Source organism: Schistocerca serialis, chromosome 8 (assembly GCF_023864345.2).
Source record: "Schistocerca serialis cubense isolate TAMUIC-IGC-003099 chromosome 8, iqSchSeri2.2, whole genome shotgun sequence".
Lineage (NCBI taxonomy): Eukaryota > Metazoa > Arthropoda > Insecta > Orthoptera > Acrididae > Schistocerca > Schistocerca serialis.
Window position 1 is genome coordinate 551,281,406 of NC_064645.1, and position 15,207 is coordinate 551,296,612.

The following is a 15,207-nucleotide window of genomic DNA, read 5'->3' on the forward strand; positions in this document are numbered from 1 at the left end:
GCTGTATTCAGAAGGGTTGGCCATATCGTCCGTCTGCTAAGACTTCTGATCTGTTGCGGAACTACTACACTTTGCGTTACCGCCTCACGGCTAGGGATGGTGTTATCCTCCTTTCCACCGACAACGCTTCACCGCGTGTTGTGGTACCTGCGTCTTTACATGCTTTGGTCTTGTGCCTCATTCACCAAGGGCAATGGGGTGTGTCTCGCACAAAATCTCTGGCGCCCCGTCATGTGTACTGGCCCAGCATCGACTCTGAAATCATACACATGGTCACTGCCTGCGGTTCTTGTGCTTCACAGGCCGCCGCCCCAAAGTCATCTTTGTCACCGTGGCCTTTGCCTGAGAAGCCCTGGGAGCGTATTGATGCTGACTTCACGGGACCTTTTTTAGGTACTTATTGGTTTCTCGTTATTGACACCTACTCTAACTTTCCTTTCATTGCCCGTTGCACATCGCCTACCACCGCGGCAACCACCAATGCTCTAGCTCGCATTTTCTCTTTGGAAAGCCTTCCCTCTACTCTTGTTACTGGTAATGGTCTGCAATTTGCCTCTTCCGATTTTGTGGATTTTTGTGCCCGTCACAGAGTCATGCATGTCATGGCCCCTCCGTTCCATCCACAGTCAAACGGTGAGGCTGAACGAGTGGTCCGCACATTTAAGGCTCAGATGAGGAAACTCCTGAATTCTTCTGCTGCTGATGATGCTCTTCTCCAATTTCTGGCTTCTTACCGTTTCACCCCCATGGGCAACCACAGCCCGTCTGAGCTCTTACATGGCCAAAAGCCCTGCACGCTACTTCATCTTCTGCGGCCTTCCACCTCATGGCTGCGGGTGCCTTCGCTTGGCCGGTTCACCGCCGGCAACCTTGTATGGGTATGGGGATATGACAGGCAGCCAAAATGGAGTCCTGGCCGCATCTTACGACACCGTGGCCAACGCCTGTATGAAATCCAGACGGACACAGGTGTTTCAGTGCATCATTCGGACCAGCTTTGACCTCGTGTGCCATCAACACCTGTTCCGAATGCCGCTACAGCACCTTCGGGTCTACCTGACGCTCGGGATCTTGGAATCTCTCATTACTCACAACGCAGCCCTCTCACCATCATCTCAGTGACAGCACAAGAACTGACGCCACCAGGAGACGTGCCCACGCAGGAACCAGATGACTATCATCTGTCGGAGCAACTCTACTCGCCTCCTTCTCCTACGGACACCGCCCATGTTTCCTGTTATAACAACCAGACCTGCTGCCACGGGCAGATTGGGGCATGGGGCCCCAGCAGATTCGACCCCCATGTCTCCTGTCATCTCGACCCGTTATCATCGGGGACACTTCCATCCGTACGGGAAGCCTCCTCCTCAAGACTTTACGGCCAGTCAAACAACACCTATGGACGTTCGCAATCTACAGGTCATCTCTATCAAGACCAATGCAAAAAATTTAAAGGGGGGAAAAGTGTTGTGACTTGCTGATCTTTCAAAGTGCCGCCGCACAGTTATGCGCGTCCTCTACATGCGGCGCTGTCTGCCAGCCATGCAGCAGCTGCGCCACCTATGCAGCCAGCCAGCCAGTGGCTGCTAGACTTGGACTCAGTGCTGATTTGATTGTTACAGTGTACACATGCCTCACTTTGTTTACTTGATCTGTGACTTACATGTATTGTGTCGTCCTATAAATATACACTCCTGGAAATGGAAAAAAGAACACATTGACACCGGTGTGTCAGACCGACCATACTTGCTCCGGACACTGCAAGAGGGCTGTACAAGCAATAATCACACGCACGGCACAGCGGACACACCAGGAACCGCGGTGTTGGCCATCGAATGGCGCTAGCTGCGCAGCATTTGTGCACCGCCGCCGTCAGTGTCAGCCAGTTTGCCATGGCATACGGAGCTCCATCGCAGTCTTTAACACTGGTAGCATGCCACAACAGCGTGGACGTGAACCTTATGTGCAGTTGACGGACTTTGAGTGAGGGCATATAGTGGGCATGTGGGAGGCCGGGTGGACGTACCGCCGAATTGCTCAACACGTGGGGCATGAGGTCTCCACAGTACATCGATGTTGTTGCCAGTGGTCGGGGGAAGGTGCACGTGCCCGTCGACCTGGGACCGGACCGCAGCGACGCACGGATGCACGCCAAGACCGTAGGATCCTACGCAGTGCCGTAGGGGACCGCACCGCCACTTCCCAGCAAATTAGGGACACTGTTGCTTCTGGGGTATCGGCGAGGACCATTCGCAACCGTCTCCATGAAGCTGGGCTACGGTCCCACACACCGTTAGGCCGTCTTCCGCTCACGCCCAAACATCGTGCAGCCCGCCTCCAGTGGTGTCGCGACAGGCGCGAATGGAGGGATGAATGGAGACGTGTCATCTTCAGCGATGCGAGTCGCTTCTGCCTTGGTGCCAATGATGGTCGTATGCGTGTTTGGCGCCGTGCAGGTGAGCGCCACAATCAGGACTGCATACGACAGGGCACACAGGGCCAACAGCCGGCATCATGGTGTGGGGAGCGATCTCCTACACTGGCCGTACACCACTGGCGATCGTCGAGGGGACACTGAATAGTGCACGGTACATCCAAACCGTCATCGACCCATCGTTCTACCATTCCTAGACCGGCAAGGGAACTTGCTGTTCCAACAGGACAATGCACGTCCGCATGTATCCCGTGCCACCCAACGTGCTCTAGAAGGTGTAAGTCAACTACCCTGGCCAGCAAGATCTCCGGATCTGTCCCCCATTGAGCATGTTTGGGACTGGATGAAGCGTCGTCTCACGCGGTCTGCACATCCAGCACGAACGCTGGTCCAACTGAGGCGCCAGGTGGAAATGGCATGGCAAACCGTTCCACAGGACTACATCCAGCATCTCTACGATCATCTCCATGGGAGAATAGCAGCCTGCATTGCTGCGAAAGGTGGATATACACTGTACTAGTGCCGACATTGTGGATGCTCTGTTGCCTGTGTCTATGTGCCTGTGGTTCTGTCAGTGTGATCATGTGATGTATCTGACCCCAGGAATGTGTCAATAAAGTTTCCCCTTCCTGGGACAATGAATTCACAGTGTTCTTTTTTCAATTTCCAGGAGTGTATTTGTTCAACTAGACATTATAACAAAGACATGTACTATTTGTCCCTAGTTCTAGAAAGGCAGATGTCAGTAGAACTTTGTCAACCTCAGGCCAGCTGCTGCCAACACTGGCGATTTAACAGTACGGTACCCATGCGTTCCACGGCTGTTAAATAGGAAAATCCAGGATAAAGAGTAACAATTATGAGTAGCAACAATACTGTTACAGCAGTTACAGTGATTGTCATGCCATGCCATGCCAAATCAATAAGTACATGTATGGTGTCAGCACTTCAACATGAAAGTGCAACTTGTTCCCCCACTTGGGTGCCCATGTGCTGGGAATCTATGTGCAGAGCTTGCTTCCTCTGCTCCCAGCAAACCCCTGAGAATGTGTTCAGGATTTTAAACCAACTATACATTAATTATCTGAAAACAGCACACAGCACATATTATTTATGCAGGCTTGACATTGGCTACATCTAATCGAAATGTCACTCAATACACAATCAACAACATAAGACTAAAACATAAAACAGTAAATTCTGTCTTCTGAAACAGTAAATTCTGTCTTCTGAAACTGCTTCATTGAAGAGATAGTATGACATCTTTTAATCATCTCACAAATGATGATGTGACAGATAAGAGAACATGGAACATAAAATCAGCTTTACAATCACTTAATAGAGGGAAGGCCACTGGTCCTAACGAGGTTCATGTTTGATTCTATATAGATTATGTCAGAGAACTTGATCCCCTTCTACTAGCAGTTTATCACAGGTCATAAGAACAGTAAAAGATTTTGAAGCATTGTAAAACAATGGCAGTTATTTCTCTTTTCAAGAAGGGTTTTCAGACAGACGTACATAACTGTAGGGCTTTGTTGTTAAAACATTGACCTTTTGACAAATAACGGAACTTGCTTTACATGTATGTAATATGGTTTTTAGAAGACCATAAATCTCATCTCCTTTGTTAAAATCAACATGAAATTTGCAAGCAGTTAATCATGTGAAACTCAGTTTGCTCTGCTTGTTAATGAGATCCTTAAAGCAGTAGATAATGGTACACAGGTTGATACCATGTTCCTTGACTTCCAGAAGGCATTCAGTACCGCTTCTCACCATTTTCTAATGACCAAAATATGAATTTATGAAACATCAGACCACTGGAGTACTGAACATGTCAAAGCAGATTGAAGTGTCATATGATTATTACTATTCACAACTTATATAAGTTATTTGGTAGAAAGCATCGGCAGTTCTAAGGTGGTTCGCAGATGATGATGATGGGTATATGGAAGCTGCAGACCCATCAGACTGTAGGAAAATGCAAAGAACCCAAAAGAATACAGATGCTCCATGCAAGGACTGGCAGTTGCCTCTCAGCACAAGGAAATTTAATTAACTCCATGCAAAAAGGGAAAAACACACTGTCTACTGATTACACCATTGATCACTAAAGGTTCAGTAGAAGAAAACTAAGTACATGTAATTTATACACGAAGGAGACGTTACAAAATCCTCAGTGTGAGAGTATCATATATACAGAACAGTCATGTGACATACTGCTTCCTCCCAAACATAGTTCATGGAATGACAATAAGAGTAAAATCAAAGAAATTTGTGGTCAAACAGAGGGTCACTGATAGTCATCCACTCCACACAATAGTCACAGAGAGAACAGGAGGAGAGAAGGGGGTGAGAGAATAGCCTACCTTTTTACTTTGCCATCTACCTGTTTCAAAATGTTGTAATTGGAAGGAAGGAAGATCAAGGGTTTAATGTTCCATTGACAACAATGTCATTAGCAACAGTCACAATCTAAGATTGTGGACGGAAATAAGCTGTGTGCTTTTCAAAGAAACTGACCTGGTATTCAGGGAAACCATGGAAAACTTAAGTCTGCATGGTCAGATAGGGGTTTGAAGTGCTCTCCTCCTGAATGGGAGTCCAGTAACTTACCACTGCACCACCTTGCTCAGTAAGCCTATGATTGTTCATATTCATTTAGATGTTCTATCTAAATTGTATGATTGTTCATTTTGATGGTACATTCAGTCCATTTTTCAGGACTTCTTATGCTGAAAAAATAGTGTAACTGAACTTGGCCACAAAGCTGAAAGATTATTCTAAAGGCATTACAAGAAATAACACCCGTGAAACAAATCAACTAAGTATGCTATAAGATACTACTGCTGAAGACATCACAAACTGATAGACAGATATAGATTCAAATATTTTGTAGTAATGGCATGCTAGAAACAAATTTCCAAGAAATGGCTAAAGGAACTGTATTTGTGCAGACAGTATTATGAATACATTTTGCAAATTTCACATTAAAAATTTTATATGCCTAATCATAAGCAGAAATAAATAAGTATGAATGTATCATACCAAGATCCACAGAGAAGCCAAGCCAGATCCGGAAGGGTCTTGGTACTATGATTGTAGTTGAGTTAAAGTTGACATAATATACCATAAGAAGAGGTAGTGATGCCACTGTGGGCAGCAGAAGTTTGTGACGCCATCGTAGGTCCAGCACATCATCAGCAAAACCCAACAACAACATGCAGCAAATTGACAACAGTGCAGCCACCAACTCCACCAACTGGTAAAACAAACCACAATGAAAAATTATTTTAAATGAATGAGTTAAATGATGATGTGTAATACAGAATACACTATTAGTCAATACAGACTAACAGATCACACCATGCATTTTATAGTTTATCAAGTAATAAATAGAAAACACCAGAGGGAGCACTTTTCCCTAATTTATGGATGCACTCCTTCTCAACTCCAGATCCATGAGGCACAGATGTTACATTTTCAGCAGAACTAGCTGGCATTTCATAGATATGCATGGTGAGTCAAGATGATTCTATTGACCTTTCAAAATACATCTAAAATTTTGGATTTTATGATTATCTCAAGTTTAGGGGGTATTAGTTAATCAGAGAGTGAAAAAAATCACTATACTCCATTAATTACTTATAGATTTTCAGTTACACGAATTCTCTTCTCATGACTGCAGAAATTGATCTCTCTTTAACTGTTTGTTTTTAATATTTTTTACATAATATCAGCTTTAATTGCTTACTGTCTGTCTCAATGGTAACAGATAACAAGCAGAATGAAATTTTCACTTTGCAGGTTAATGAATATTGAATTTCATTTTCTGACGACTTAAAAATGCAGGAGGAAGAAACAAACCACAGTTTAATCCATGGCCTAGTACATAGTTTCAACTTATTTGGTTTGTAACTTATCCTGTTTGGCTTCTGGTGATGTAAGACAAACCTCAACATGGCCAACCCAACTGGACAGTGGTGTCTTTTTCAAAGTACAGAATATAAAAATTCGTACATTACAGATGATAACATAGGACTCCAGTTTGAATACATGTAATAATTACACTTGAGACAGTCCATCACAGCATGAGACAAGGATATCTACATCACTTGCCTACATTTGTGCACAAAAATTGAATAGTCAACCCAGCTCAATGCTCAGGAATATACAGACTGCTGAGGCAAAACATAACCACCTGCTTAATGGCATTGTGACAGGGACAGTTGTCCTGATGGCAGATATCATAAATGGGAAAGACATCAAGCATGAAAGGATAACAAGTGGTACACAGTAATATTCACATAGACCACAGCTGTTATGTCACTTTTGATTAAAGCCACTGGTCCCATGGAAACCCAGGTGAATGCCCCCCATACCACAATATTGCCCAACTTCTGCTACAGTTGTAAATATCTTCAATACAAAGGTTAATTAATAAAAAAAAGTTTACAAACTTACATGGCACATTGGACATACAACAAGGGTCATCAATCACACAGGAACTGGAAGTCGCAAATGCCACAAGAGAGTGCTAAAGTCAAGAGAAGGTGTTGTTATACAAACACAGGAGGAGCACACAGCGACCATTGCCATACACAGTGTGGAAGTGTTGTGAGTAATATGACTAGCTACTGCAAAACGGCTGAGATGCATTTGATTTTTGGCACAGCCAACTGCAGTGGATGAGAAGCCATGTGATTGTATCATGCAAAATATCACAATAGAAAAGTGCCTTGCTACACATTATTCGCCACCCTGAGGTGCCATGCTACACATTATCACCACCCTGTATCAACACTTATGCAAAACTGGTTCATCCCATGTTCACAAGGTGGATACTGGATCTCAATGAACAACACGGACAGTTGTGGCGGAAGAAAGTATTCTTGAAAGGGTGCAGCATATGTCGTCAACAAGTACATGAGGTATATCCCATACTACTGACATATCCCAACCCTCCATCTGGCACATTTACACGATAAAGAACTGCATCTGTTTAATTTCCAACATGTCTAGGCATTGCAACCAGTTGATTACAACAAGCTCACGGGATATGCACAGTGGTTTTTGCAGGAATCAGCTGCAGACCAAAGCTTCACAGCAAGCATCCAATGCCTGCTCCTCAAATTTTTCCTTAAAGAAGTACACGATAACTGGTCTTAAGGGGTTCCCACAGTCCCTCTGTTCATAGATTTGAAATATTCAGTTGAGAGGCAATATTTAAACAGTTCTGTGAAAAATCCGATTCAGCTGTTGCAACACTTTACTGAACAGAACCATATCAAATAGCAATACCACATGAAAATAAGTAATACCTCATCCGGCTGGACCTCTGTCACTTCATTTATTGATAAGATGTGCTTTGCAGCCAGGAGCCCATGACATTCATTTCAGTAGGACTCAAGTGTTGGGAGCCACAAGTGGAAAGGCTATACAGAGGGCCCATAGAGATTGTAAAACACTCTAGGAATTTCAGTAGGAAGGAGGAGGGTATGAAACTGAATGACATCTGGATTCCAGTGCTGAAGATGATGTGTACCAGTCTTCCACCACGGGGTAATAGCAACAGCAGACAACGACAGTCAACAACAGCCAATTGCACTCGGGTATTCAAAACGTGACATCACGCCACAGTATGGCAGCAAGTGGAAGTGGAATTTTGCTGCAGTCAGCAGTGAGCTAGGGTGTGAATCGGACATTCAAAGAATCTACAATCCCCCTTAAAAATGTCCTCTGCAGATGGGGATGAAACTTTGGGTTTTAATGTTAAATCCATTCGCCCACAGTGTAACAGGCCAGAACTTATTAGTAACTGTATCATTCCTGGACATGAAAGTTTACGTTCTACAATAATACTTACATATTTGAATCTATTGAAGAAGAACTGACACAATGGCTTATGATGAAGCAACTAAAAGACTTTTCATATTACCAAATGTAAACCTACTCAAGTCTTGCTTTTCTACAGATAGACACAAAGTTTGTGTCACTAACAAGGTTTGATAGAAATAAACACGAAAAATGATCCTATTACAGTTTTGTGGTATCACTTCAAGATCATACCTTTGACTGTGTACAGATTGGCAACTTGCTTTAACTTTTCTGGAATGCAAAGTTCTGCGTTTCCCAAAACACAAAAGTGTAGCCTCCTGTGGCAACAGTCACAATGGAAATCCACTCGTACAAAAAAAGTTTAACAATATGTGGGTACATGAAATGAAATGATCACATATGTTCAGTTGTAGGTAAAGCAGGTGGCAACCTTCTGATTTCTGGTAAGATACTAGGAAAATGCAGTCAGTCTACATACAAGATTGTTTACAAGACACTTGCATGACACTTCGAGAATACTACTCAATGTGTCGTGCCTATACCAAATAAGACTTACTGGGGAAATTGAATGTATATAATGAATTGCAGCATGATACTTAACAAGTTTAACTCACAGGAAAGTTTCATGGAACTGAAACTTCCTGGCAGATTAAAACTGTATGCCAGACCATGACTCGAACTCGGGACCTTTGCCTTTCACAGGTAGCTCTACCATCTCAGGTACCCGAGCATGACTCACAACCTGTCCTCACAGTTTTATTCTACCAGGAAGTTTCATATCAGTGCTCACTCCACTGCAGAGTGAAAATTTCATTCTGGAAACATCCCCCAGGCAGTGGCAAGCCATGTCCTCACAGTATCCTTTCTTCCAGGAGTGCTAGTTCTGCAAGTTTCACAGGAGAGCTTCTGTGAAGTTTGGAAGATAGGAAACAAGGTACTGGCGGAAGTAGAGCTGTGAGGATGGGTTGTGAGTCGAGCATGGGTAGCTAAGATGGTACAGCAGTTGCCTACGAAAGGCAAAGGTCCCGAATTTGAGTCTCGGTCTAACACACAGTTTTAATCTACCAGGAAGTTTCATATTAGTGCACACTCCGCTGCAGAGTGAAAATTTCTTTCTAGAAACATTCCCCAGGTTGTGGCGAGGCCATGTCTCCGCAGTATCCTTTCTTCCAGGATGTGCTTCAGAACTGAGGTATAATCTCCTTAATACATATAAACATTTAGAGCGAAGAGAAGCAGCTGTATGCATATCAAGAGTCAGATGGGAAACCAGTAATAAGCAAAAGAGTAGAAGGAGGAAGAGAGATATAGAGAATCTTCCAGCATAAAAAGTCACCTTCATTCTCCAATGGCCTTGTCAAAGAGGGTGGAGGAGCAGACAGAGGTTCAGGGCACTCTCTTCTCCTTAGGGTGGGCAGCTACCCCTAAAGGCAGAAGAATCGGTAATGATCAACAGCGTGAAGATGCGGAAGGCAATGGAAACCACTGCATTAAAGACACATAGCGTGTATCAACAAGATATGTGGCCTGAGTTGAAAAAGTGTCATGATGGCCTCTCCACTGCAAAATATTTCGGAATAGTCCCCCAATTCAGATCTCAGGGAGGGGACTGCCAAGGGGGAGGTGACCATGAGAAAAAGATTGAATAATCAATGGAAGGATAATGTTCTACAAATTGGGGCATGGAATGTAAGAAGCTTGAATGTAATAGGGAAGCTAGAAAATATGAAAAAGGGAATATAAAGACTCAATCAAGATATAGTAGGGATCAATGAATTGAGTGGAAAGAAGACAAGGATTTCCTGTTGGATGAGCATAGGGTAATATCAACAGCAGCAGAAAATGGTATAATGGGAGTAGGATTCATTCTGAATAGGAAGGTATGGCAGAGAGTGTGTTACTGTGAATAGTTCAGAGATAGGGTTGTTCTGATGAGAACTGATGATGATGATTTAGTTGAGGGGGCACTCAACATCATTGTCATCAGCACCATGACGAAAAGTCCACATGAAATCTCACGGGTGGGGATGAAGTCTATCCCCACATGCGGTGCAGTTTATAACTTACTTAAGTCTGCCGCCCATTCCTACCAGTTTAGAGATGAGGCCTGACAGTTCACAAAATTTCAGCACTCTGTTAACGCTCGTATCGGTATCTTGGAGGATGGTGGGCAGATCTCCCGTGAGACCGAGGGCTGCCCTAACAGGACACATGTAGCCACAATATGCTGAACTGAAAGCGGCAAGCCACAAACTTTACAGAATGGTGGATCCTCACGTTGGAGGAGGAAGCCATGTGTTGAAAGGGATATGCCTGGTGTACAGTTTGATAAGCAAAACCTCCTTCCAGCAGTGAGGCTGACACGAAGTTCACCAAGCCTTTGTGGTCAGTTTCAGTGACCGCAGTTTGTTGTCCGACACCTGCAACCATTCAGTCTCCCGCTGACGCATGATGCATCTGTCAGAAAATGAGATAATGGCGTGCAACAGGATGGGACATTGATGTACAGCACCATCCCAACATGCTTCCTTGGCAGCTTTGTCAGCTATGTCGTTACACTGTATCCCAATGTGGCCAAGTACACAGCAAAAGATCACCACCTTGCCATGGCGTAGGAGCCGCTGTAAAGAGTCATGGATGAGCTGAATCAGTGGATCTACTGGATACATTTGGTGAATTGCTTGCAGTGATGTCTGTGAACCGCCTCCAGTGCCATCAGAATGCCATATAACTCCGCATCATAATTTGTAAATTGTTCTGGAAGACACACTTTAAATACCTCATCAGGGAGAACCACAGAACAACCAAGAGCACTTTCCTACTGTGATCCATTTGTATAAAGAACAATAAAACTATAGTACACACTTAAAATAGACGAAAACAAAGTTGTGAAAACCACATCTGGAGTACAACTTTTCATGTACTGTGTCAAGCTTAAAATCACTTTGGGCCTCTGAAGACACCAAGGCAGCAGTGCATTCCATCCCTGGGTGTGTATTTTCATGCTCGAGAGATTTAGATCCTTGAGACAGTTCGCAGCATGTATACCAAATGGCTGGGTCGCTTGGGGCCGATTCCTGAACAGTCGTTCGAAGGTGGGTTGGATCACTGAACTAAATGCTAATGACTGAGGGGACGATGAGATTTTCAGCGTCTGTTGAGCCAAAATGATACGTCACCGAATCCAGAGCCATGGTTCACCAGCCTCTGGACACACACTCTGAACTGGGCTGGTCCAAAAGGCTGCAGTCAATACCCGAATGCCCTAATGGTGGACAGCATCTAACATCCGGAGATGGGAAGGACGGGCCGATCCGTAGACCACACTGCCATAGTCTAGGCGTGATCGAACAAATGCCCTATAAAACTGCAGGAGCCGGGATGAAGCCCTTTGTTCATAGGTCTTTCATGTGTGGGAGCTATGTTAATTTCGAGTCAAATAATAAACCCAAAAAGCGCACAGTGTCTTGAAAATGTAAAATACGGTCCCCCATAGTAAGCTCGGATTGGTTAAAACTCCGATTAAAATTGACACACATAGTCTACTCAGGTGAGAAGCAAGGGCCCAGGTTTCCAGCCTCTTAATGGTCAGCTGTAGCTGCCTCATTGTCATCATAAGATCAGAGGAACAGTAGAAGATTGCAAAGTCATCCACAAACAAAGAGCATTTGACAGGGCTCCTGACTGTGGAGAAAATGCCATTTATAGCGATGGCAAACAATGTGACACTGAGAACACTGCCCTGAGGCACACCATTCTCCTGAACAAAGCAATCAGACGTGGCATCGCCAATGAGATAACAAAAACTCTGGTCCTCGAGAAAGGATTGGATCAGAAGCAGCAGGCGTCCACGTAGTTCTCATCCATGAAGTTGGTGAAGGATGTTGTACCTCCAAGTAGTGCCATATGCTTTTTCGAGGTCAAAAAACACACAAACTAAATGGTTTCGGCGTGAGAAGGACTTCTGACTTCTGTATCACCGTCTCCAGTAGAATTAAGTTGTCAAGAGTGGAGCAGTAGCACCTGAAACAGCTCAGGTGACCTCAGGACTCGAGCAGCCAGATGAGGCAGTGGTTGACCATGCATTCAAGAGTCTTACCCATACAACTGGTAAGGGCGACACTTCGATAACTGTTAGGGATGCTACGGTCCTTGCCTGGTTTCCAGAATGGGATTAATATTGCCTCCTTCCGTGTCATCACACCAGATCTGACTGAAACAAGAGAGGAGGTGACCTTTCGCTTCAGGGCACAGATGATGAAGCATGGCATAATGGATCTCATCAGGTCCTGGAGCAGACTCTCTGGATGCAGATAAATCTGATTCCAGTTCCCACTTGGAGAATGGAAGGTTGTAGACTTCCTCATTATGCAAGAAGAAATTGAGCTTCCTCATCTCTGCAGTCTGACGGAATACCTGAACAGCAGGAGCTTGTCTAGATGACTTAGTAATAGTAAAGAAGTGTTAGCTAAAATGTGTGCCATGTCTTCTGGCGTGTCCACCAAGACCCCATTATTTGATTAGGCCGTAAGGGGATGTGGACTACCCTTGCTTGAAATCCATCCTATTGATCCCCAAACGTGCGCAGCGGAAGTGGACTGATTAATGGAAGTTGTGAATTCCCTCCAGGAAGTCCTCTTCCATTCTTTGATCACTTACCTTGCATGTGCTCTCGCAGACCTGAAGGCATGAAGATTGTCTGTAGTTGGACACTGTTTGAAGTTCCGCAGAGCTGTTCGTCTGGCCTTGATTGCCAATCGACAGTAGTCATTCCACCAAGGTACAGGCCATCGTCTGAGGTGGTTACTAGACCTGGGAAAGGACTCTGCGGCAGCCCTTTGGATCCTATGAGTGATATGGGCCACTGCCTACTGTGCCCAATCCTGTCAGTCAAAAATAGCCTGTCTACTGTATTGTAACCAAATGCCCTTTGTATCAGCCACCTGCATGGTCTCCTGCTGGCCACCATCCTAGGCGGCAGTCGAATCCACACTGGGAAGTGGTCACTAGAATGTAAATCTGGAGCCACTTCCCACTGAACTGAGTCTGTAACAGCTGGGGAACAGAAACCAAGATCAGTAGCTGAAAATGACCCTGTAGCGGTTAAAAGTGAGTCATCTCACCCGCATTCAGAAGGCAGATATTCTCAGAATGGACAAGTCGCTCAATCACCCAGAGCAAGTAGTAGCCGAGCCCCACAGCACATTGTGGGCACTGAAGCCCCCACAAGGATGAACGGGTGTGGGAGTGCCTGGAAGAGGTCTGCCAGTGCGTCTGCATCCAAAGTGTCATTGGGAGGAGGGGGGGCGGGGGGCAGAACACAATGCGATAGTAAAGGGTGCCAGAACTTTCACAGCAATTGCTTCCATGGTCGTGGTAAGAGGGACGGGAGAGGAGTGGCATCTGTTATCAAGGAAAATAGCCACTCCACCTTTAGCCCTGTCTCCAGTAGTATCGTCCTTCCTGTATATGTGGTAGCCCCGTAATGCAGGGTGTGTCTGTGACTTTAATATGCTTCTCTTGTAAGCAGATGATGAAAGGTTTATCCTGGACCAGTAGCTGCAATTCTTCTAAATGTGAGGGATATCCATTCAAATTCCACTGGAACACAGAAGACCCTATGGAAGCCATTGGTTAGCGCTAGTGGTTCTTTTCTTTCTCCCTCGGAGGTGGTGACTGACCGGGCAGGTCAGGGGGAATGTTAGCCAGTTCCATGCTCTCTGGTTCCTCTGACTGGAGGTCCATATCCTCAAGAGCACAGTCGCCATTAGAAAGTGAGAAAGTTCATCAATCCAAAGGTTTACCTACCACTTTCTTGGACTTAGAACTACTTTTTGAAGCACGTTTTTCTTTACTGGCAGGAGGAGGCGGCTGCCTGGGTTGCGGGGATGGCTTAGTTGGCTTCTGATGTTGGGCCGTGGTATGTGGCTTAGGTGGTAAGCCTACTGCTGACAGCTTCCGAACGAAATCAGTTGTAAGTGGAGCAGTTCCCCCACAGGTAAATCAACAAGTGCAAGTGCTAGTGCTGGAATCTGTAGTCTGAGTTTGTGTGGACGCATCACACTTAGATATTGGTGTGTTAAGGGCTGATGCAAAAGAAGTAGCAAAAACCGGTAGTTGCAAGGCTTTGTAAGCCTTTTTAGATTCACTATAGTGTATGCATCTCTTTACTTTCAACTCTTGAATTTTCTTTTCCTTGTTGTAAACCCCACACTTTCTGCTCCACACTGGATGATCCCCAGAGCAGTTTACACATTTCAGAGGAAGTGTACAAGAAGTCCATGACTCATGAGCAGAGCCTCCACAATTACCACACATATCCTTCCTGTTACATCTCATAGTGGCATGGCCAAATGTTTGACATTTATAGCATCGCATGGGGTTAGGAACAAACAGGTGAACCTTAAGAGGGATATAGCCTGCAAGGATATGTTCCGGTAATTCAGGAGTACTAAGTGTTAGAATAAACGTTGCCGATTTTTACAATTTGCCATTGACCCTCCTCATATAATTCTGCACCTCAGTGATGCCTACGTTCTTCATTCTACACGTAACTCCATGGGGTCCACCTCCATTATATCGGAGCAGGTAACCACGCCGTTGCTATAGTTAAGGGTGTTATGCAATTCAGCCTCGCCTGGGTAGTCACCTAAGGTCTTAAATCCCAGCAACTCAGATATTTAGTTGGAATTAGCAGTTTCAACTAAAAGTGTTCCATTACGAAGTTGTTTGACACTTTTCAGAGACCCAGCAATATAGAATGAGGATATCTTCACAAAGCTTTCCCCATTGCACTTGATTACAATGACAGTGTTATGGTACACTAATGCCCTGTTACTATCACTCTGAGGCTTCTTTTTGGGAGGACTGACCAACCGAGCTCTCTTTGAGGAATGGGTGTAGGTGCTGCCTGACGGTACACCTGTCCCGTC

The 15,207-nt window shown here is 44.8% G+C and overlaps 1 protein-coding gene across 1 annotated transcript in view; it reads right to left on the reverse strand.

The window, feature by feature from the left end:
- LOC126416400 (UDP-N-acetylglucosamine--dolichyl-phosphate N-acetylglucosaminephosphotransferase-like) overlaps positions 1–15,207 on the reverse strand; it is a 138,788-nt gene that overhangs the window by 112,568 nt on the left and 11,013 nt on the right. The window contains exon 3 of the mRNA XM_050084093.1: positions 5,486–5,699. Coding sequence (XP_049940050.1) covers positions 5,486–5,699 — 214 coding nt within the window. The remainder of the gene's footprint in view (positions 1–5,485; positions 5,700–15,207) is intronic.